At 31.9% G+C, this 22588-nt stretch overlaps 1 protein-coding gene across 2 annotated transcripts in view; it reads right to left on the bottom strand.

The window, feature by feature from the left end:
• The window catches only part of DSCAM (DS cell adhesion molecule), a 683895-nt gene that overhangs the window by 432746 nt on the left and 228561 nt on the right, over positions 1-22588 (bottom strand). For both annotated transcript variants that reach the window (XM_031959192.1, XM_031959191.1), the window contains exon 4: positions 13320-13466. In XM_031959192.1, coding sequence (XP_031815052.1) covers positions 13320-13466 — 147 coding nt within the window. The remainder of the gene's footprint in view (positions 1-13319; positions 13467-22588) is intronic.

Here is a 22588-nt window from a genome sequence, read left to right as displayed (position 1 = left end):
AAACAGTTATCATTGAAAACATTTACTTGTCTTGGACAAAATGAAATGCTGAGGAGGAAGAAGAAAGTATGATTTCACTTTCAAGGAATCATGATATTTGGAACAGATATGTCCAGTATACCATTATGAAATCAGAAGGATACTTATATGTTTCTAGAATGTAAAAGACAGATGTCATAGTTTAAGAATATGAATACTAAAATTGTAATTAATATTCTTGACATTTTCCCACTATTATTTAATTAATTCTCCCTTTTCTGCAGCTTGGAGCTTGTTCAAGCCTGAGAGAGTTATTTAATAGCTACAATGGATAGTTCTATGGTACTAAGAATCTTTATAGAGCACAATTTAGTGGGAGAAGTGAAATCGATGAAAAGGCCTACCTTTATACAAGCAAGGTAGGTAGGGTCAGTGGATATAAATGAAGACTCATAGTAGGAAATAAATAAAGTCAATGAATTTTTTTTGGCATACTTACAGCTCTGGGAGGTTGTAGTCGTGTCTACAGGAACAATTCTTTAGAGAGTTTTTTTATATGTCTCTTTTAATCTAATTGAAAATATTTACAATATTTCTCTCAGCTCCATGTAAAAATTAGCTTTTAACATTGGTTTTGGAAACCTTCAGTTTTAAAATCTCTCCCGCATTGTGAAATACATTATATAGAAATGCAAAACATTTCCACAATAGCTACATTGTTAAAAAAAAAAAAAAGACCAGAAAAGTTAAAGAAAAATAAAAGAAAAAGATATGCTTCAATCTCTATTTTGATAGCATCATTTCTTACTCTGGAAATGGACAGCATTCTCATCATAAATCCTTCAGAATTGTTTTGGATCATTGTACTGTAAAGAATAACTAAGTTGTTCACACCTTGAATTAGTGCTGTTACTTTGTACACATCATATTTCACTTTGCATTAACCTGTGAAAGTCCAGATGTTTCTGAAAACATCTTGCTCATCATTTTTCATAGCAAAATAGTATAACATTATAATTACATAGTATTTCCAGAGTTAATGGGCATCTCCTCAGTTTTCAATTCTTTGCCAATAGAAAATGAGCTGCTATAAACATTTTTGTACAAATAGGTTGTTTTCTTCTTTGTTTTTTAAATCTCTTTTGGAATACAGACCACTAGGTCTAATACCACTACTAAGTGGTATTGCTTATGCATTAGGCATAATTTCAAATTGCTCTACAGGAAAATGAATCAGTTCACAACTCCACCAACAATAATGGTGTTTTTGTCAATTTCCCCACATTCCTTCCAAAAGTTGTCATTTACCTTTTCTGTCCTATTAGCTAATCTAATAAGTATGAGATAGTACCTCAGGATTGTTTTAATTTGATTTCTTCTAATCAATAGTGATTTAGAGCATTTTTAAAATATGGCTATAAAGAACTTTGATAATCTCATTTGAAAACTTCATATTTTTTATCATTTATCAATTGGGAAATGGCTCTTACCTTTTATTCAGTTTTTATATGTTTGAGAAATGAAGCATTTATCAAACCTACTTCAATTTTTTTTTTCATATTTACTTTTGCTAACTGCATTTTCTTTCCTCCTATTTCCCTTTCCCTGCTCATTCTATTCTCTCGTTCCTTTTACCCTGCTCCTCCTAAAAAATGCTTGGTTTTGGACTATCTCCTCTCTCAATCTGCCCTTTCTTCTACCAATCCTCTCCTTCACATATTCTCTTCCCCTATTTCTTTTCTATATGGTAAGATAGATTTCTATACCAAAATGAGAGTATATATTATTACATCTTTGAGTTAGTTCTGATGAGTAAAGTCCATTTATTCTTCCTTTCCTCCCTCTCTTTCCTTTCACTGAAAAAGATTCTTCATGTCTTTTTATGTGAGATAATTGATCCCATTCTACCTCTCCCTTTCCCTTTCACCCATTACATTACTCTCTAACCCCTTAATTTTATTTTTAGATATTATCTCTTCATATTTAACTAAATTGGTGCCCTCTGTATAGATAGATAGATAGATAGATATACACGCTCCTAATGCCCTAATATTAGGAAAGTTATTATGAGTTATAAGAATAATCATCCCACTTAGGAATGTAAACAGTTTAACCTTATTAAGTCCCTTATAATTTCCCTTTCTATTTACCTTCTCTTGAATCTTTTATTTGAATATTGAATTTTCCATTCAGCTTTGGTCTTTTCATCAAGAATGTTTGAAAGTGAACTGTCATTAAATATCCATTACCCTCTCCCCTCCTCACACACAACAAGCAGTATTATATTCAGTTTTGCTGGGTAAGTGATTCTTGGTTGTAATCCTATCTCCTTTGCCCGGCAGAATAACATTCCAAGTTCCTTTAACATTGAAACTGCTAAATCTTGTGTAATCATGACTGTGGATCCATGATAATTGAATTATTTCTTGTTGGTTGCTTGCAATATGCTCTTCTTGAATTAGGAGTTCTGGTATTTGGCTATTATATTTCTTGGAACTTTTATTTTGGGATCACTTTTAGGAGATTCATGGCGAATTCTTTCAATTTCTATTTTATCCCCTGATTCTATAATATCAGGACAATTTTCCTTTATAATTTTTGGCAAGATGATGTCTAGACTCTTTTCTTGATTATGGTTTCAGGTAATCCAATAATTTTAAAGTTATCTCTCCTGAATATATTTTTCAGGTCAGTTATTTTTCCAATGAAATATTTATGTTGTGTTCCATTTTTTCATTTTTTGGTTTTGTTTTATGTTTCTTGATTACTCATAAGACTATTAGCTTCCATTTGCACAATTTTAATTTTTAAGGAATATTTTTATCAGTGAGATTTTGTAACACCATTTCCATTTGGCCAGCTACTTTTTAAGGATGTTTTTCTTCAGTGAATTTAGGGTGCCTCTTTTTCTATTTGGCCAATTATGCTTTTTAATGGGTTCTTTTTCCTATTGACTTTTTGTATCTCTTTTACCATTTGGCCTAGTATGTTTTTTTTAAGGTGTGATTTTCTTTGTTGTTGTTCTTTTTTCTTGTGTTTTTATTACTAAACTATTGACTCAGTTGGCATGATTTTCTTGCCTCACTCTCATTTTTCTTCCCAATTTTACTTGTACCTCTCTTAATTGATTCTCAAAATGCTTTTTGAATTCTTTCATAACCTTAAATCAATTCACATTTTTCCTGAAGGGTTTGAATGTAAGAGCTTTATCTTTGTTATCTTCTTCTGTGTGTTTTGATCTTCCTTTTCATCATAGTAACTTTCTATGGTCATATTTTTTCTGTTGTTTGGTCATTTCCCCAGTATTTTACTTGATTTTTCCTTCTTTCTTAAAGTATGCCTCTTTTTCCAAGGTGGAGGGTGCATTGTCTCAAGCTGCAGAAGTTTTGAGCAGATGTTTTCAGAGATACATCTAGAAACCTGTAAGTCTTCAGTTCTTTTAATGTATTATGATTTAAGAAAATGTGTTTACTATTCTCTTGGCCTGTGGTCTATGAATGAGGACCACCATTCCTTTCTGCCCTAGAACTATGAGGAAGGTCCCTGATGTACTGTGGTCACAAGTTCTTAGTGTCCCCCCTCCTCCTGAGTGTGAGCAAAGCAACAGAGTCCTGTCTCGGTGCTATCAAAGAGACCCTTGTAATTACCTTCTAGCCAGCTTTACAATTTGTGGACTGAAAGCTCTGGAAGCAAACGCAGTTACCCTGCTGTTGATGATTATGATTAAGCAGTTCCTAAAGTGCTCCTAATTTGCTGGGTTCAGGGTTGTGCTGGCATTGTCTGTGCTTAATTGTGCTCCATTCTCATTCAGGTCCATCAGACCTTCCCTACCATAATTCTAAATTGTCTTTGGTGAATGTCGGCCACAGTCACTGCTCTCACTTATTTTTGTTTGTTTGTTTGTTTTATTTATTTTCTTATTTGCTTATTTTAAAGTTTTTTTATTTATAAAACATATTGCATGGGTAATTTTTCAACATTGACCCTCGCAAAGCCTTCTGTTCCAAATTATTCCTTCCTTCTCCCCACTCCCTCCCTAAATGGCAAATAGTCCAATACATGTTAAATATGTTAAAATATGTGTTAAACCCAATATATGTATAAATATGCATTTATATATATTTATACAGTTATCTTGCTTCACAAGAAAAATCAGATCAAGAAGGAAAAAAAATTGGAAAAGAAAACAAAATGCAAGCAAAAAACAACAGAAAGAGTAAGAATGCTATGCTGTGGTCCACACTCAGCTCGCATGGTACTCTCTTTGAGTAAAGATGCTGTCTTTATCACTAAACAATTGGAACGGTTTAAATCATCTCATTGTTGAAGAGAGTCACATCCATCATAACTGGTCATTGTATAGTCTTATTATTGCAGTGTATAATGATCTCCTGGTTCTGCTCATTTCACCTGGCATCAGTTCATGTCTCTCCAGGACTCTCTGAAATTATCCAGCTAGTTATTTCTTACAGAAAAATAATATTCCATAAGAGTCATATACCATAACTTATTCAGCCATTCTCCAATTGATGGGGATCCATTCAGTTTCCAGTTTCTTGCCACCACACAAAGGACTGCCACAAACATTTTTTGCACATGTGGGTCACTTACCTACCTTTAAAATCTCTTTGGGATATGGGCCCAATAGAAAAACTGCTGGGTCAAAGGGTATGCATAGTTTGATAGTTTTTTGAGCATGGTTCCATATTGCTCTCCAGATTGGTTGTATCCATTCACAGTTCCACCAACAATGTATCACCAATCAATGTATCAGTGTCCCAGTTTGCCCACATACTCTCTAACATTCATCATTATCTTTTCCTGTCATCTTAGTCAATCTGAGAGGTGAGTGGTGGTATCTCAGAGTTGTTAATTTGCATTTTTCTGATCAATAGTGATTTGAAGCACCTTTTCATACTACAAATATTTTCAATTTCTTCATCTGAGAGCTGTCTACTTGAACATTTATCAACTGGAGAATGGATTGAATTCTTATACATTTGAGTCAATTCTCTATATATTTTAGAAATGAGACCTTTATCAGAACCTTTGAATGTAAAATGTTCTCTCAATTTATTCCTTCCCTTCTAATCTTGTCTGCATTAATTTTATTTGTACAAAAACTTTTTTGACTTAATGTAACCAAAATCATCTATTTTGTGATCAATAATAATCTCTAGTTTTTCTTTGGTCAGAAATTCCTTCTTCCTCCATAGATCTGAGAGGTAAACTATTCTATGTTCTTCTAATTTGGTTATAAAATCATTTTTTTGTGTCTAGATCATGAACCCATTTCAACTTTATCTTGGTATATGGTGTTATGTGTGGTTCAATGCCTGATTTTTGCCATAGTAGTTTCCAACGTTCCCAGCAGTTTTGATCAAATAGTGAATTCTTATCCCAAAAGCTGGGCTCTTTGGATTTGTCAAATGTTAGTTTATTGTTGTCATTGACTATTAAGTTTTGTGAACATAACCTATTTCACTGATCAGCTGCTATATTTCTTAGCCAGTTCAAAATGGTTTTGATGACTGCTGCTTTATAATATAATTTTAGATCTGGTACAGTTAGGTCAACTTCATTTGCTTTTTTTCCATTAATTCCCTTGAAATTCTTGACCTTTTGTTCTTCCATATGAATTTTGTTGTTATTATTTCTAAGTTAGTAAAATAGTTTCTTGGGAGTTTGATTAATATAGCATTAAATAAGTAGATTAGTTTAGGTAGTATTATAATTATTATATTCCCTCTATCTATCCAAGTGCACTTGATATTTTTCCAATTGTTCATATCTGACTTTATTTGTGTGGAAAATGTTTTGTAGTTTTGCTTGTATAGTCCCTGACTTTTTTTTTTTAGCCCTTGACTTTTCCTTGGCAGATAGATTCCCAAATATTTTATTCTATCCTAGCTATTTTAAATGGAACTTCTCTTTGAATTTCTTGTTGTTGGGTTTTGTTAGTGATGTATGAAAATGCTGATGAGTTAATGTGGTTTTATTGTATATCATGCATCTTTGGCAAAGTTGGAGATTGTTTCTAATAGTTTTTTAGTTGATTCTCTAGATTTCTCTAAGCATACCATCATATCATCTGCAAAGACTGATAATTTGTTTTCCTCATTATCTCCTCAAATTCTTTTGATCTCTTTTTCTTTTCTTATTTCCAAAGCTAGCACTTCTAATACAATATTGAATAATAATGGTGATAGTGGGCAACTTTGTTTTGCCCCTGACTTATTGGGAATGGGTCTAATTTATCCTCATTACATATGATACTTGTTGATGGTTTTAAATAGATGTTTACTGACTATTTTAAGGAAAAGTACATTTATTCCTATATTCTCTAATGTTTTTAATATGAATGGATGTTGGATTTTATCAAATGCTTTTTCTGCATCTATTGAGATAATCATATGATTTTTGTTAATTTGATTATTGATAAAGTCAATTATGGTAATAGTTTTCCAAATATTAAATCACCCCTGCATTCCTGGCATAAATATTACTTGGTTATGTTGTAATTATTCTGGGGAAAATTTTCTATAATCAATAATATATTATTTAAGATTTTTGCATCAATATTCATTAGCGAGATTGGGCTATAATTTTCTTTCTCTGTTTTCATCCTACCTGGTTTTGGTGTCAGTACCATGTCTGTGTCATAGAAGGAATTGTAGGAGTCCTCTCTTCCCTATTTTTTCAAATAATTTATAAAGTATTGCAGTTAATTGTTTTTTGGTAATTGTTTGGTAGAATTCACATGTAAATCCATCTGGTCCTCAGGAATTTTTCTTAGGGAGTTAGTTAATAGCTTGTTCTACTTCTTTTTCCAAAATGGGACTATTTAAGTAATTTATGTCCTCTTCTGTTAATCTGGGCAATCTATATTTTTGTAGTTTAGGTTATCAAATTTATGGGCATAGGTTGGGCAAAATAACTCCTAATTATTGCTCTAATTTCCTTTTCATTTGTGAAAAGTTTTGCCTTTTCATTTTTGAGACTAACAATTAGATTTTCCGCTTTCGTTTTTCTAATCAAATTAATTAAAGCTTTATCTATTTTGTTGGTTGTTTCATAAAATCAACTCTTAGTTTTATTTATTCATTCAATAGTTTTTAAACTTTCAATTTTATTAATCTCTCCTTTTAATTTTAGAATTACAAGCTTTGTACTTGATTGGGGGGGGGCGTTAATTTGTTCTTTTTCTAGCTTTTTTAGTTACAAGCCTAATTCATTGATCTTCTCTTTATTTTATGCAAGTATGCCTCTAGAGATATAATATTTCCTCTTATTACCGCTTTGGTTGCATCCCACAAATTTTGGTATGTCACCTCATTATTGTCATTCTATTGGGTGAAATTATTAATTGTGTCTATGATTTGCTGTTTCACCCATTCCTTCTTTAGGATGAGATTATTTAATTTCCAATTACTTTTTGTTCTATTTTCCCCTGGCCTTTTATTGAAAGTAATTTTTATTGCATTGTGATCTACCTTTCTTCATTTGATTTTGAGATCTTTATGTCCTAACATATGGTCAATTTTTTCTATAGGTTCCATGAATTGCCAGAAGAAATTGTACTCCTTTCTGTCTCCATTTAATTTTCTCCAAAGATCTTTCATACCTAACTTTTCTAATATATTATTTACCTCTTTAACGTCTTTCTTATTTATTTTATGGTTTGATTTATCTAGAGCAAAGCTGAGATTTCCCACTACTATAGTTTTGCTGTGTATTTCTTCTTGCAATTCTCTTAACTTTTCCTTTAGGAATTTAAATGCTATGCCACTTGGTGTATATATGTTAATATTGATATTGCTTCATTATCTACGGTACCCCTTCCTTCTTTATCTTTTTTTTATAAGATCAATTTTTACTTTTGCTTGAGCTATGATCAGAATGACTACCCCTGCTTTTTTTTTTACTTTACCTGAAGCATAAAAATTCTGCTCCTCTCTTTTACCTTTCCTCTATATGTATAACTCTGTTTTAATTATGTTTCTTGTAAACACATATTGTAGGTTTCTGGCTTTTTAACCCAGTATGCTCTCTGCTTCCTCTTTATAGGAGAATTCATCCCATTGACATTTATGGTTAAAACTATTAATTCTGTATTTCCTGACATCTTTTTAATCCCAAATTATAATTTTTTCCTTCCCTTTCCCCTTTTCCTCCTCCCCAATATTTTACTTATGAGCATTACTTGCCTCAAGCAATTCTTCCTCTTTAGAGACTGTCCCCCTTTCTTATGCCTTGTCCCTACTATTTCTGTTTTCCCTTCTATTTAGCCTACTTCTTTCCTTTCCTCTTTCCCCTCCCACTTTTCTATAAGGTGAGAGAAGTTTCTCAGTGAAACCAAATATGTCTGATGTTCATTCGTTGAGCCAAATCTGATGAGAGTAAGATCCACACGCTGTTCGTCACCCTTCCTTCTTTCCCTCAGTTATAATAATTGTTCTTTGCCTCTTCCTAAGATGTAATTTACCTTTTACCTCCACTTTCCCCCCTTTTTCAGTACAATCTTTTCTCAACCTCTAGTTTCTTTTTTATATTATAACAGTAAAATCAGATTATATATGTACTCTCTATGTATACTCATAACAGAAATACAGTTTTCAAGACTTCTCTTCTTTTTACCTTTTAAATGCTTCTCTTGAGTTCTATATTTGGAGCTCAAATTTTTTTGTTTAGCTCTTATCTTTTCACCAGAAATAAGTGGAAAAAATGATCAGTTTAGCAGTGTGGTTTATTCTTGACTGCATTCCAAGTTCCTTTGCCTTTTGGAATATCAGATTCCAGGTCCTTTGATTCTTTAAGGTGGAAACTGCTAGGTCTTGGGTGAGCCTTATTGTGGCTCCTCGGTATTTGAATTCTTTCTTTCTGGCTGCTTGTAATATTTTTTCCTGGGTCCAATAATTCTGAAATTTCAAACAATATTCCTTGGAGTTTATTTTTAAGGTCTCTTTCAAGAGGTGTTTGGTTAATTCTTTCAATGGTTATTTTACCTTCTAAATCTATAATATCCAGGCTGTTCTCTTTGATGATTTTCTGGGGAAAAAAGTGTCTAGGCTCTTTTTTCATCATGGTTTTCAGGGAGTTCAATATTCTTTAGATGGTCTCTCCTAAATCTGTTTTCCAGGTCAGTTGTTTTCCCAATTAGATATTTTATATTTTTTTCTATTTTTTTTTTGGTTTTGTTTAACTGATTCTTGTTGTTTCATTGAGTTATTTATTTCCATTTGTTCAGTTCTTTGAATTTTAGTGAATTATCATATTCATTTACTTTTTTTACTTCTTTTTTTATTTGTCTAATTGAATTTTTAAATGAGTTGTTTTGTTCTATGAATTTTTTTTCCCATTTCACAGATTCTGTTTTTTAAGGAGTTATTTTCTTTTTCTGTTTCACAAATTCTGTTTTTCCTGAAGTTGTTTTCTTTTTCCATTTTATCAAATCTATCTTTTAATGAGTTATAAGTCTTTTCCAAATCCTCTTGCAAACTTTTCATTTCCTTCCCCATTTTTCTTCTAGCTCTCTTTTAAGAATCTTTTAAATTTCTTCTAGGAGAGTCTTATGTGATGGGGACCAGGTTATATCACCTTTTTGGGTATCATCTGGAGGTGATCTGCTTTTAATCTCCTCAGGGTTTGAAATCTGTTCTCTTTCACCATAAAAACTGTGTATGTTGAGTTCTCTTTGGTTTTTTACTCATTTTTTTTTTAAAGTTAATGTTTGCTTTTAGAGCAAAGGAGGTTTTCCAAGTTTCCTCTACAACCAGCAGCTTCTTCTAGAAGTAGCTATGGCTGCATTGGGTCAGTGATGACTCACTCCCAGTGCTGGGTGGGTGTGGACAGGTCCCATAAGTTTCTGGTGTTTCAGGTTCACCATTCACCTTTTCTGTTTGTGTTAGATGTTTTATAACTTCTCTGCTGATTTACTGGCTTTCAGCCAGGGCAGAGTAGCCAACATTGCTGTAGATTTTTCCCTGTAGATTCGCTGCCACATGATGGAGTCCACACTGCCAGTCTGTGCTGTCTGTGCTGGTGGCTATTCTCGGCCTCTTTGTGCTTGGCCTTCCTCCCTCCATTTCCAATTGAAATAGATCTATTCTGATTATCTTTGAAATTATCTTCTGCTGGTAATTTGTTGCACTCACAATATTTGTGGATTCTGCCAGTCCAGAACTAATTCAGAAGCTGGATTTTCTAATTAATCTGAGGCTTTTAACAGAAGGTCAGAAAGAAACATGTGTCCTTGCCAACTTGGCTCTGCCCTCGGAAGTCTGCTCTCACTTATTTAGAACATAGATGTTTGCTTCAGGTTTTCTGGGGCCTCGTCTGCACCAATGTGTTCTGTGTTAGCTGCATTTCATTCTCATTCTAGTGCAATGGACCTTTCCTTCTTTCTAAGTTGTCTTAAGTTGGAAATGTTTTTATTCTGTCATTTGGTGGGGGTCAGAACCCACCACTCTAAAAATTGTTTAGAATCATTATTTAAAGGTATTTGCAGAGCTTTGTAGGTGATATTGGGCCTTTACTCCACTATCTTTGCTCTGCCCCACTTTGTTTGTTTTAAAATACTCCTTTAAATCTACAAAAATGTACTTCTTAGAGCTATGTACTTCTTAGAGTGATCTGACCTTTTCCTTGGGTTTAAACAAGAAAAATTTCATGGCTTATGTCACTTTTACTCTGATTTATTATGATATTTATTCCTGTTAAATTAAATATGTCCAAATATTCTTGCCAGTCAATATCTTTTTGAGGCATATAGTATATTAGCTATACCTGACAGCTTTGTGTCATCTACAAATGTGATAAATATCATCTATGTCATTGTCCAAATAATTGATAAACATGTTAAACAGAACAGGCAAAGTATAGATACTTATAGCATTCTATGACTATTCTGATCATTAAAGCATTTTTGACTCTAAATAATATTATGTATGTCAAGTCTCTCCCTAGGATCCACAAGAATAGCATTACTATATATATATATATATATATATATATATATATACACACACACACACGTGTGTGTGTGTGTGTATGTGTTTGTATATGTATATATACATATACACTTTTTTACCCATAACATTAAAACTTAAAGGGATCTTAAAGCCCACTGCCATTTTACAGATGAGGCACAGAAGTGTTAATCATCCAGGGTCACAAGTTAGCAAATATCTAAGTAGGATTCAAACTTAGGTTGTCCTACATCCAAGGCCAGCACTGTGGCCATTATACATCTAGCTCTTAGATTTCATAATTTTCCTTGCTAGACTCAATTTATTCTGAATTTTAGTATTCCTGACATCATTTGTTCAGGACATGCCATGGTTTTGTATTGATCTTTTACAACCAGTCCTTCTTTAATAGGAAAAAAAAACTTAATTGATTAGTGAATTCATTGTATTTCAGTCAATAGTTTATTTGGTTAGTGTGTATGTTGATCATAACAGTTACTTGATTTAGAAGATTTCCTTCAAGAGTTGCTATGGCTCATAAAAAATGTGATCAACCTAGTGACAAGACTCTCTAACATAGCAAGACTGTCCAGGGACAACAAAATCTGTGGTCAGACTCATAATTGATATCTTCATAGCTTGTTAGGATTTGACAAAGCTTATTCTCTATTGGCTAATTAAAAAAAGTCACCTCCATACTAAATTAAGGCACCAGTTTAATGGTAAAAAAGGTATATCTGTATTTAAGTTAATCTCTAATATTTATATATTTAGAAATTCATTGTGGCAGCAGAATGCTGGTAGCAGCCAAAGTTCTGATCCTATTTCTCCTCTGTTCCTAGTAGAAACAAATTTAAATGTCAAATGTAAGGAGCAAGAGTTTTTTCCCCAACCTCAATAAAAATTTAAAACAACAAAAAGATGTTTGAAGGTAGTGAAAGGGGAAAGAGATAACACATTGCCTCCAGCTTTAGGCAGGGAAGTTATGTATTAATGGAAGTAAATCATTTGAAACAAAGAATGAGGTTTTTGACAGAAGTTCTACAAGGTAGAACTATGAAACAAACCTAAAAAAGGGCAGAAGAACTGTTAACCAGTCTATAAATATGTTAGTCCTGATTATCTCTTCTTAATAATTGTAATATTTTCATAATCAAACACTAGTTAATAGAAGTTGGAATCAGTAGCAATGAATAGCATTATGTTCTTAAATTGAGTGAAGAAATTCCTGAAATTCCTAAGAGTTTTGGGAGCCAGAATGGAGCTGATAAAATGATCTCAATACTTCAGACTTAAAGAAGAATGTGAACTATCAAAAAGTTATTAGATTTTACCTTTGAAGAAGGTAAATTCAATTGAATATTCAGTTGAATAGGGTAGAAGTCAGAATGCGAGGAGTTAGAATCAAGAGAGAGGAGAGAAAGTGGATTCATTGATGATAGATAGCTTTCTCAAGGCATTCCCATGAATGTGAAAAGATGTGTGGTGATATCTAAGAAGATGGTAGGATCAAATATTTTTTTCCTCTTAAGAATGGGAGAATGTTCTTTGGCATATAGTTATAGGCAGCAAATAAAGTCCCAGTATATAGTGAAAAATCGGCAGTGACAGAGATTCTGAGATGAACATGGGGATACCAACACCTGTTGAGGCATTGATCTTAGCAAAGAGAAGAGTTCCCTCTTGGTGAGACTAGAATGAAAATGACCAGAAATCAGGCATATTCTGATTATGGCCTTAGGCAGGGAATTTTATCTTTCCAGGCTTGTTTCCTTTTTTGTAAAATAAATAATTTAAGCTAGTTGATTTCTAAATTCCCATCAAGCTCAGATGTTATTATAAATGCATCTTCTCAAATCAAGAACCATTTTAAGTGCCTATTGTGTGCTAGTCACCGGGTTAAGTTCTAGAACTTCCCTAACTTTTTTTGTTCTTGTCCCTATAATATGGCCAAGAGATTATCTTGTCATTGTCTAGAACACAATTAAATTACTATGTATACCTTTCATGTTTATATAACTTGTCTTCCCAATTAGATTGAAAACTAGTTGTTGGTAAGGATTATTGTCTTAAATTTATCTCCATATCTAATATATGATTAATAAAATAGTACTGAGTATATAATAAAAACACAATAAATATTGTTTATTAATAAATCATTTTTGAAAATAACACCACACCAGTTCTTAAAACCAAGGCTTGTTTGTGTTTTTCTCCCCTCAACCATCACCTTACTATGTAAGTAAAAATAACCAAATCTTCTACTTTAGGCATTAAAGTGTTAAAGCATTCACATATTATTAGTAGCTGACACAGCAATGAAAATAAAAGTATTAAAAATAACAGTTGTAGATTGATTATGTGTACTTATACCTGATACAAAAAGTCTAGCACTGTTGCTTTGTCGTGTTTCCCCAGTGTATCTGTGCCGTGTAATACATCGATAGTTATACAATCCATCTTCATTCTGTACATCTTTAATATACAAGGCTCCCGTGGATGTGATGAAAAATCTAGATCCTAAAGTACAAAAAAAAAATAATTAGCAAATTTGAAATCAAACAACCATTTAAACAAAAATATTCCCTTTGAGGAAAGGTAGTACAGAGCTAGACTCAAGACTTTATACTTCTCTGAGTACTCATTTTGAACATTGTAAGTAGTAACTTCAATAAATGAAGAAACTGAATGAATAATTCACTCAACCATTTTAATTATTCAAGGCCCCTAAATGAGAAATTCAAAGGAAGTAATATGCAAAGTAGAAACATAAACTTCACAAATTGTCATAGAAATTGTTTTCTTAGTTTCTACATTGTCACTAGAGCAAAATAATTAAGTTGCATCAATATATTTCAAAACCCAAAGTTTCTATGGTCATGTTAATATGGATCACAAGATCCCACTATTTTTACTGGAAGTTTCTTTAGAGGTAATCTAGTCCAATCACCTCATATTTCATGTCCAGAAACTGAAACTCAGATAAGTTAAGTAGTTTGCCTAAGTGGTTTGTCTCATGGGTAGTAAAATAGCAGAATTGGGATTTGAACAGAGGTCCTTTGAATCCAGATGTGTTAGACTTCTGAACTCCATTGGAAAAAAACATATGATCCTTGCGGACACAATGGAATTATTTTAAGATCACAAAAAACAAGAAAACCTTGTTTTTTATTTTTTATTTTTGTGTTATAAGATCAAGGAAATGTTCTTTATCACTTCAAACTAAACTGAAAGGCTATAACAAACACCCTATGCTTTTTCTTTTCTTTTTTAATTTTAATTTTAATTCTTTCATATCTGGATGACTGTTGAAATGATGAAATAACAGGACTAAGAGGAATATACATTTTTATAAGAATGACATAACTGATATAGTGCTTTGCAAAAAATTTTAATAGAGGGGTAAAAAAATTCATTTGGAATTAGAAGCTGTGGGTTCAAATCCTGGCTCAGTCCTCATATAACTTTGGACAAGTGACCTAACTAAGAAAAGAGAGTTTTTGAATTCCTTTACTTATAAAATAGAGGTGTCATGAACTCTAAGGTTTCTTCTCATTCTAAAAATTTTATGTATCTATTCTATTATCTCATTAGGTTACTATAATTTTGCCAAATGGGTGGGGCAAGAATTATTATCCTCATTTTTAATAGAAATTTAAACTCAACATGTCCAAGTAGTGGTAGAGGCTGGAATAAGAAAAAAAAAAATCCTAAAAACAAACAAACAATCAAAAAATCCCACCAGATATTCTGATTTTTAGATTTGACTACCTATTACACTCCCACTGAAATAACCACAGAGTTACTTTCCAACCATATTTTTAGCATATTTTAGGATATACAAATATTCTAACAACAGGTAAATTTGTGAAAACTAACTTCATTTTTCTCCTTCATCAAAGAAAAAAAATGTGAAGTGTAGTAGAAAGAATATTTGCCAATGAATTAGGAGTGCTCTTACTACCTAGCTATGACATTGAATGAAATATTTAATTTCTCTGGGCGGCCTCATTTCCCTTATCTTTAAATTAAAAAAGCTGGATTAGGTACTCAATAACATTACTTTGGCCTTCATATTTTATGATTATGTGTGTATCTTTCTGGTTTTTCTTGGCAATAATAAACTGGGAAAAAAAAGTGATTTAGAATTAAGTTGTATCATAGCTCCAAACATATGTTGTCTGTAGAATTTTAACTCTATTTGGAATGATTCCCTTCAGAAGTCATAAATATGATATTTTGGGAAATGGCCATAATGCAAGAAAGGGGTTACTAATATTTCTTGAGATTCAACAAAAATATTCTTTAATTCAATCCAAAGGATTGGATCTGGTGACTGTGCTATGAGTATTAAAATATGCAAAAGAGGTGATTCTCCCATTTTGATTTAGACTTTTAACAACATAAATTTATTTGCATAAATATGTTTTATGATTCTTTATGTTCATAATGCTAAGACCCATAGTTTAAAGAACTGATATTTTAACCAGAGAAGCTTTATAATTTTTTATACATGGAAAACAAGCATAAAAATAATTTATTAAAAAAAAAAAAACACCCTTCCACAGCATTTTTTTTTAAAAAGAGCTGCATACCAAAACTTTTTAAAAACAAATTTTAAATAACACAGTAAATCTAATGTTTAAATAAGTCATTCTTTGGAGAATAATTCCACTTAGTGCATTCCTTTTAACAATTTAAAAATAAAAACTTTTAAGTAATGTATTAACTTGTGTGTCGGAGCAGCAGTTTTCTGATGCAGCTTCTTTTACTTGATAAAACTTTCTCATCACACAGCTTCTTTTGGTCACAGCTTCCCTAGAAGCTACCCTGGTGAAACTTCCTCCCTTCACTTGACTTTAGCTTTTCCATGTACCTTCACATCTAGGGCCCCATTCTTAAGGGTTGAAAAAGCCTTAAATCATGTAGACTCCAAGTCTCTGGCATTAGTGGATGCCAGAGATCACATAAGTCATCATACTCTGATGATTGACTCATCAGACATGTTTCCAGGTGGAAATGCATCTTTATAGTATATCCTTGTTGTATATCTTGTTATGTTTGAGAAAAAATAAACCTCCTTTGTTAAATATCCAGTGTCTCTAGAATATCTCATTTTAAAAAAAATATTGACTCTGAACTAACAAAAGCTTTAAAGCCATGTCTACAACAGTTCATTAGTCTTCTGATTCTATATTATCTAGACCATTTTTGTTCCCAAAAATGTCAACCAAAATTAATCTTTTCCCATTGATTAGATGTTATTTCACATTAAATATTTCATTAGTATATGTTGTATATTCAAAGCTATGCAATTCATTTTTCTTTCACTATATTTTGCATAGTTCAATGTTTCTTTTAAAATACAGATTGATGGAAAAAGATACTAAAAATGAAAGGTATGTCATTTCTATAATATTCCTAACATGTAGTGTGATCATTTAAATTGATAGTTGAATGTAAGCATGAAAGTATAGTGGAAAGTATTCCCTTAATTACACTTAAAAAGTGTTTTAAAAGGCATGACAATGGAGTAAAATATGTACATATTGCTCTGCTATTTTTAAGTGTCTATATTCTTCAGGCATATTTAATTTAATTATTCTTACCTTTTTCCTATAAAATCTATTTTTAAGTTCATCTTACTTTTTAAATTATATTTATCTTTAATCTGCTTTCAAGGATCTTGGGTTTCTTTTAAAATTTGTCTGCTATTAAATGTTTTCTGAGGAGAAAGTTAAATTTGCTCTCCAAATTTTGTATTTTGTATTTTCATAATTTGAAGTTATTTTTAACTTCCAACATTTTGTAGATATTTTAAAGTTTAAGATAAAGAGTCAGGAATAGGCCATAACAATGAGGGCAAAGCCATAAAAGCCTAGACATTCTGAGGCACATCTTAAACATACAGAAAAATTAAAATGTGTTATATTTATTCTACTAAAAACAATCAGGTGTAAAATCATCATGATTTCAAATGAACTACAGTAAATTTTGAGAAAATAAAAAAGATAATTGAGGAAATTATATAATGTTTAAAAGAGTTTTGATAGTGAATCAATATCAATATCATATATGTATGTGATGTACATATATACATAATAATATCACACCAAAATGCTCTTAAAATTAAGCAATTTGAAGTAAGAAATAATAAAAGTATAATAATATGGGATCTTATTATAACATCTTCAGATCTAGACAAATCTAACCAAAAGAAAAGCAAGACTGAAATAAAGTATCTGAGAAAAACTTTAGAGAAATTATAGATGACAGATCACTTGTGATTATTGATTAGGGGGAAGGTAATTTAAATGCTTCTCAGCTAAAATCATACTTTTATTAAAAAGACTATGTATTGGGGCATAATTCCCTCACCAAAATATGTAGAAAAGCACAACTTCTAAATATATTATGTCAGGATCATAAAGCAGAAATATGATCTTCAATAAAAGACTCTTAAAGAAGTAATGAAATAGTAATCAGAAATTAAATCATATAATATTTAAAATTGATAAGTGAAATAAAAGTCAAGGAAACAATAGATTTCACCAAATAAATGATAATAATGAAAACACCAAAAAATTTATGGGATGCAGCTAAAGTAGTTTCGAGATAAATCTGTATTTAAAACACTCATCATCAAAAAAAAAAAATTAGAATCAATGAATTGAGGGTGCAGTTTCAAGAAAAAACTTGAATAACAATTCAAAACTCTAAAAAAACCAAGAATTATTGAAAATTAAAGAAGACATTATTAGAATTGGAAATCAAAGAGACTACTGGATGGATAAATAAAAGTAGTATAAGGAATGCAATATCCCTGCTGTCTTATTAAACAAATTCTCAGTAAAGAAGATGGAGATAAGAAGAATTGGTGGACTTCTACAACTAGACTTCACAATCTGTATGAAATTTTGGCAAATGAAATTAAAAAGGAGAGGTTAGGTGGGTAGAAGAAGAATATAGAGAGAATAGTACCACAAAAACCTAAAGAAAAACATATTCATAAGAATGATTAAGCATATTAGGTATGCAGAGGTCAAGAATGTTGTGCAGTTTCAGTGACTGAATTACTGAATTCCTTTTGATTTTGGTCTTCTGCCTTGGTTTATTCTAGTCTAGGTTTATATGCCATAAAGGTTAAAATTCAACCCCTACTTTGTTCTTAGGCTCACTCTCACACAACTATGGTTCTGGAATTTATTATTTGTTCCTTTCATAGATCAAAACATTACTCCCGCATGATCATTTCTCTCCACCCAGGATTGGGTAATGGATGACAGAAGTGCCAAATAGCACCTATTCATGTTTGCAGTGCTAGTACAGAGGTTCTCCAAGATGTCTTTCTGCATAGGTGTCACCCCAATACCATGCTATTGAGATGTACTCCTCACCAACCAGTATTCTAGTATCTATAGATTTCTCTATTTTGCTAAGCTTTTTTTGGGCTAGGAAAATGAATTGCTGTGACTTTTTTTTGATTTCCACAATTAGAATTTACATTGATATAAATTCTTTTTTGTTGTAAGGAGATTGTGGAGAAGCTAAGGGAAAAATGCTACTTCCTATTCTGCGTTCTTGACTCCTCTCCCATTCTATAATTCTTCCCAAGATCACAAATATGAATACTATTTTTTTTGTTCCTATATTATATTTCTTGCTATTATTTGCTATTAGGTAGCAAAACTGTAATTCAAATCCAAGCACCTTGAATTCACAAACAGAATAAGTCCTTATCCCCTACAAAATAACATGCTAATACCAAAAGTTTATGTTAATATCTTTATCAAAATTTTTTAATTTCAAAAATTATATCAATTTTATAGATTTATTCACCTTGATAGAGAAGACTGACTGCTTTATAAAGAATTAAGAAATGTCAGACTGACACACTTATGAATGCAGGGATAAGATTGTTACAGTTCAGTTAGGACACAACTATTAGTAAAAGCACATAGAATTGAATTTATAAACACATAGTTACCTACATGTGATGTGACCAGAAATTTAATTGAGCAAGAATTTATAATAAACATATTTTCTCTAACTCATAATATATTACATTCTTATAATTTTATCACTTTATTAAATAGTTATTTTCTCTTAACTTGAACCATTTTTGCTATGATATCCCAGCCTTGGGGTCCTGCTAGATTATGAAGTCCTCATATGTTCCACTATTTATAGATGAGCTCTAAGCCTTCTTTACAATAGCTGTCTTATGTCATAAATATGAGCACCATCTAATGTTGTCAATATTTCCAGTAAATATCTCTCTATGTATAAATGTCTTGATCCAAGATTAGTCTAAAGTATATATGCAAAAAACAAAATAAAAAAAATCAAAGTTATGTGACTATCTCTGAATTAAAACAAAAACAAAAACAAACACAATCTGATTTATTATGTTCAAATATCATGATATTAATGAGCAAACAATAGAATGAGAGTTTGACTGTCCCAACTGCAGTTATATGTCACCTACCAATAATATACCCTACTTTTTACTATAGACTTTCTTAGTCTAAGTTAACTGAAGTTGCTTGGTGGTCAAGCAGTGTGGCAGCCCTTTTTGTAGTGGCTAGAAACTGGAAACTGAATGGATGTCCATCAGTTGGAGAATGGCTGAATAAATTGAGGTATATGAATATTATGGAATATTACTGTTCTGTAAGAAATGACCAACAGGATGATTTCAGAAAGGCCTGGAGAGACTTACACGAACTGATGCTGAGTGAAATGAGCAGGACCAGGAAATCATTATATACTTCAACAACAATACTATATGAAGACCAGTTCTGATGGACCTGGCCATCCTCAGCAACGAGATCAACCAAATCATTTCCAGTGGAGCAGTAATGAACTGAACCAGCTACGCCCAGAGAAAGAACTCTGGGAGATGACAAAAAACCATTACATTGAATTCCCAGTCCCTATATTTATGCCCACCTGCATTTTTGATTTCCTTCACAAGCTAATTGTACAATATTTCAGAGTCTGATTCTTTTTATACAGCAAAATAATGTTTTGGTCATGTATGCTTATTTGTGTATCTAATTTATATTTTAATGTATTTAACATCTACTGGTCGTCCTGCCATCTGGGGGAGGGGGTGGGGAGTAAGAGGTGAAAAATTGGAACAAGAGGTTTGGCAATTGTTAATGCTGTAAAGTTACCCATGCATATAACCTGTAAATAAAAGGCTATTAAAAAAAAGAAGAAGAAAAGAAAATCTTGACTCGAGTTAGAAAAAATTAGCAATAGTTAAATACTTGAAAAATTTTCTGAATTTAATTTAATTGATTTAAGAATATTGTCTCATCCATCAATAACACTGGTACTCAATTATTTTAAATAGTGATTCTTTTATCTAACAATCAATTATCCATAGAAATTCTGGTTGAACTTTAAGATGAATATCATCATCTAATTCAAAGGTTCTTAAGCTGGGATTCACAAAACTTTTTTAAAAATATGTAATTGTTCTCTTGTACAGCATTATAAATGTTGAAATATATTTAGGAGAATTACACATATTTAAACTATATTGGATTTCTTGAAATCTAGGGGAAGGTGGAGGTGGGGAGGGAGGGAGAAAATTTTGGAACACAAGGCTTTTTAAGGATGAAGGTTAAAAATTGTCTTTGCTTGTATTTTGAAAAATAAAAAGCTATTTTTATAAAGAAAGAAAATATGTAGAAACTATACTTCAATGTAGTTTTGTTTTTTGTTGTTGTTTTTGCAGTACTGGGTCTTGTATTTTATTCATTAAAAAAAAATTATTCTGTTAAGAGGTGCATGATTTTCTCTCGACTGCAAGGTGCCAAAGAGAGTTAGGAAATCCTTTTCTACTGGTCTTTTTCTCTCTGTACTTCTGGTTTGGGAGATAGAGTGAGTTTATGCAATCTAGATTCTAATTCTCCTCACTCTATTTCCTCACCACTGAAGCCTGAAACTCTATTTCAAAGACTTTGGCACTTATTGAACATGTTAGTTCTAAGAGAACAAATTTCAGGCTCTATTTGTTCATCTCATGATAGAAATGGATCCATAGCTCCAACTCTTAGCAGTGTAGTTTCCTCGTTTTTCTCTTTTATTTAGATCTATTTTTGTCTTGGTTGTCTGAGATCAGAGTTGCCTTTTTAAAACTGCTTTTGCTTCAGAACTTTAGTTTAATGCTATATGGCTACTTTTCCCCCACATGTGTTCCTTATAAATACCATATTCTTAGATTCTAATTCTAATCAGGTCTATTATCCTCTTTTTTTTCTGGATGAGTATTCATACTGACATTCACAATTATGACTAAAGATTTTGTATTTCTAACCTATAATCTTATATTTTTCCCATTTTTTCTCTCCTCCATCTGTAAGAGCTTTCTTTTTCTCACGAATCTGTCCCTTAATTTGTTCTTCTATTTTCCTTAACCCCCTTCCTGCTTATTTTCTTGATAGGTAAAATTTAATTCAATGTTCAATTGTATGCATATTTATTTGTATTTTCCCCTCCACTGACCATGATTAGGTCACCATTAGAGGACTCTCAGATTAGAAATTATATTTAAATGTTTCCTACTCTCAGTGTCCTCTAATTGTTGTCTAAATTCTTAGGCACCTCTTTTACATATGAAACTTCCCCATTTTCCTTCTTCTCTCCTCAATTATAGCAGTGTATTCCTTTTCCTTACCTTTTATATTTTTTCTTTTGAGGTCATTGGAACATAGCAGAATCACTCTTGGATGCTCCATTTAATTAGATATGACCTCTAATGAGGTGGTCATGATGAGGTCTTAAAGGATTCATGTAGCATTTCCCCATATAAGATTTCAGACAGTTTAATTTTGTTTAATTCCTTATAATTGCTTATTCATACTTACCATTTTCTATTTCTTAAGTTCTCTATTTTTTATTTTTAAAAGGCTGTTTAGCTCTGTTTTGTTGTTGTTGTTTTTTATCAAGAATGCTTAGAAATTCCTCATTTCCTTAAGGGCTCATTTTTCTCCTCTGCAGGATTATGTTCAGTTTTTCTGGATAATTTATTCTTGGCTGTGAGCCTATATCCTTTTCTTAATTTTTTTTTATTTTGAAAAAAATTTCTTTACAACATTATCCCTTGCACTCACTTCTGTTCCGACTTTATCCCTCCCTCCCTCTACCCCTCCCCAAGATGGCAAGCAGTCCTATACATGTGAAATATGTCAAAGTATATCCTAGATACAATATATGTGTGCAGAACCAAACATTTCTCTTGTTGCACAGGAAGAATTGGATTCAGAAGGTAAAAATAACCCGGGAAGAAAAACAAAAATGCAAACAGTTTACACTCATTTCCCAGTGTTCTTTCTTTGGGTGTAGCTGCTTCTGTCCATCATTGATCAAGTGAAACTGAGTTAGATCTTCTCTTTGTCAAAGAAATCCAGTTCTGTCAGAATACATCTCATGCAGTATCGTTGTTGAAGTATATAATGATCTCCTGATTCTGCTCATTTCACTTAGCATCAGTTCATGTAAGTCTCTCCAAGCCTCTCTGTATTCATCCTGATGGTCATTTCTTACAGAACAATAATATTCCATAACATTCATATACCACAATTTATCCAACCATTCTCAAATTGATGGGAATCCATTCATTTTCCAGT

This window comes from Sarcophilus harrisii, chromosome 3 (assembly GCF_902635505.1).
Source record: "Sarcophilus harrisii chromosome 3, mSarHar1.11, whole genome shotgun sequence".
NCBI classification, from domain to species: Eukaryota; Metazoa; Chordata; class Mammalia; order Dasyuromorphia; family Dasyuridae; genus Sarcophilus; species Sarcophilus harrisii.
The sequence above is the reverse complement of the archived record's forward strand: the minus strand, read 5'-3'. Positions and strand labels throughout refer to the sequence as shown.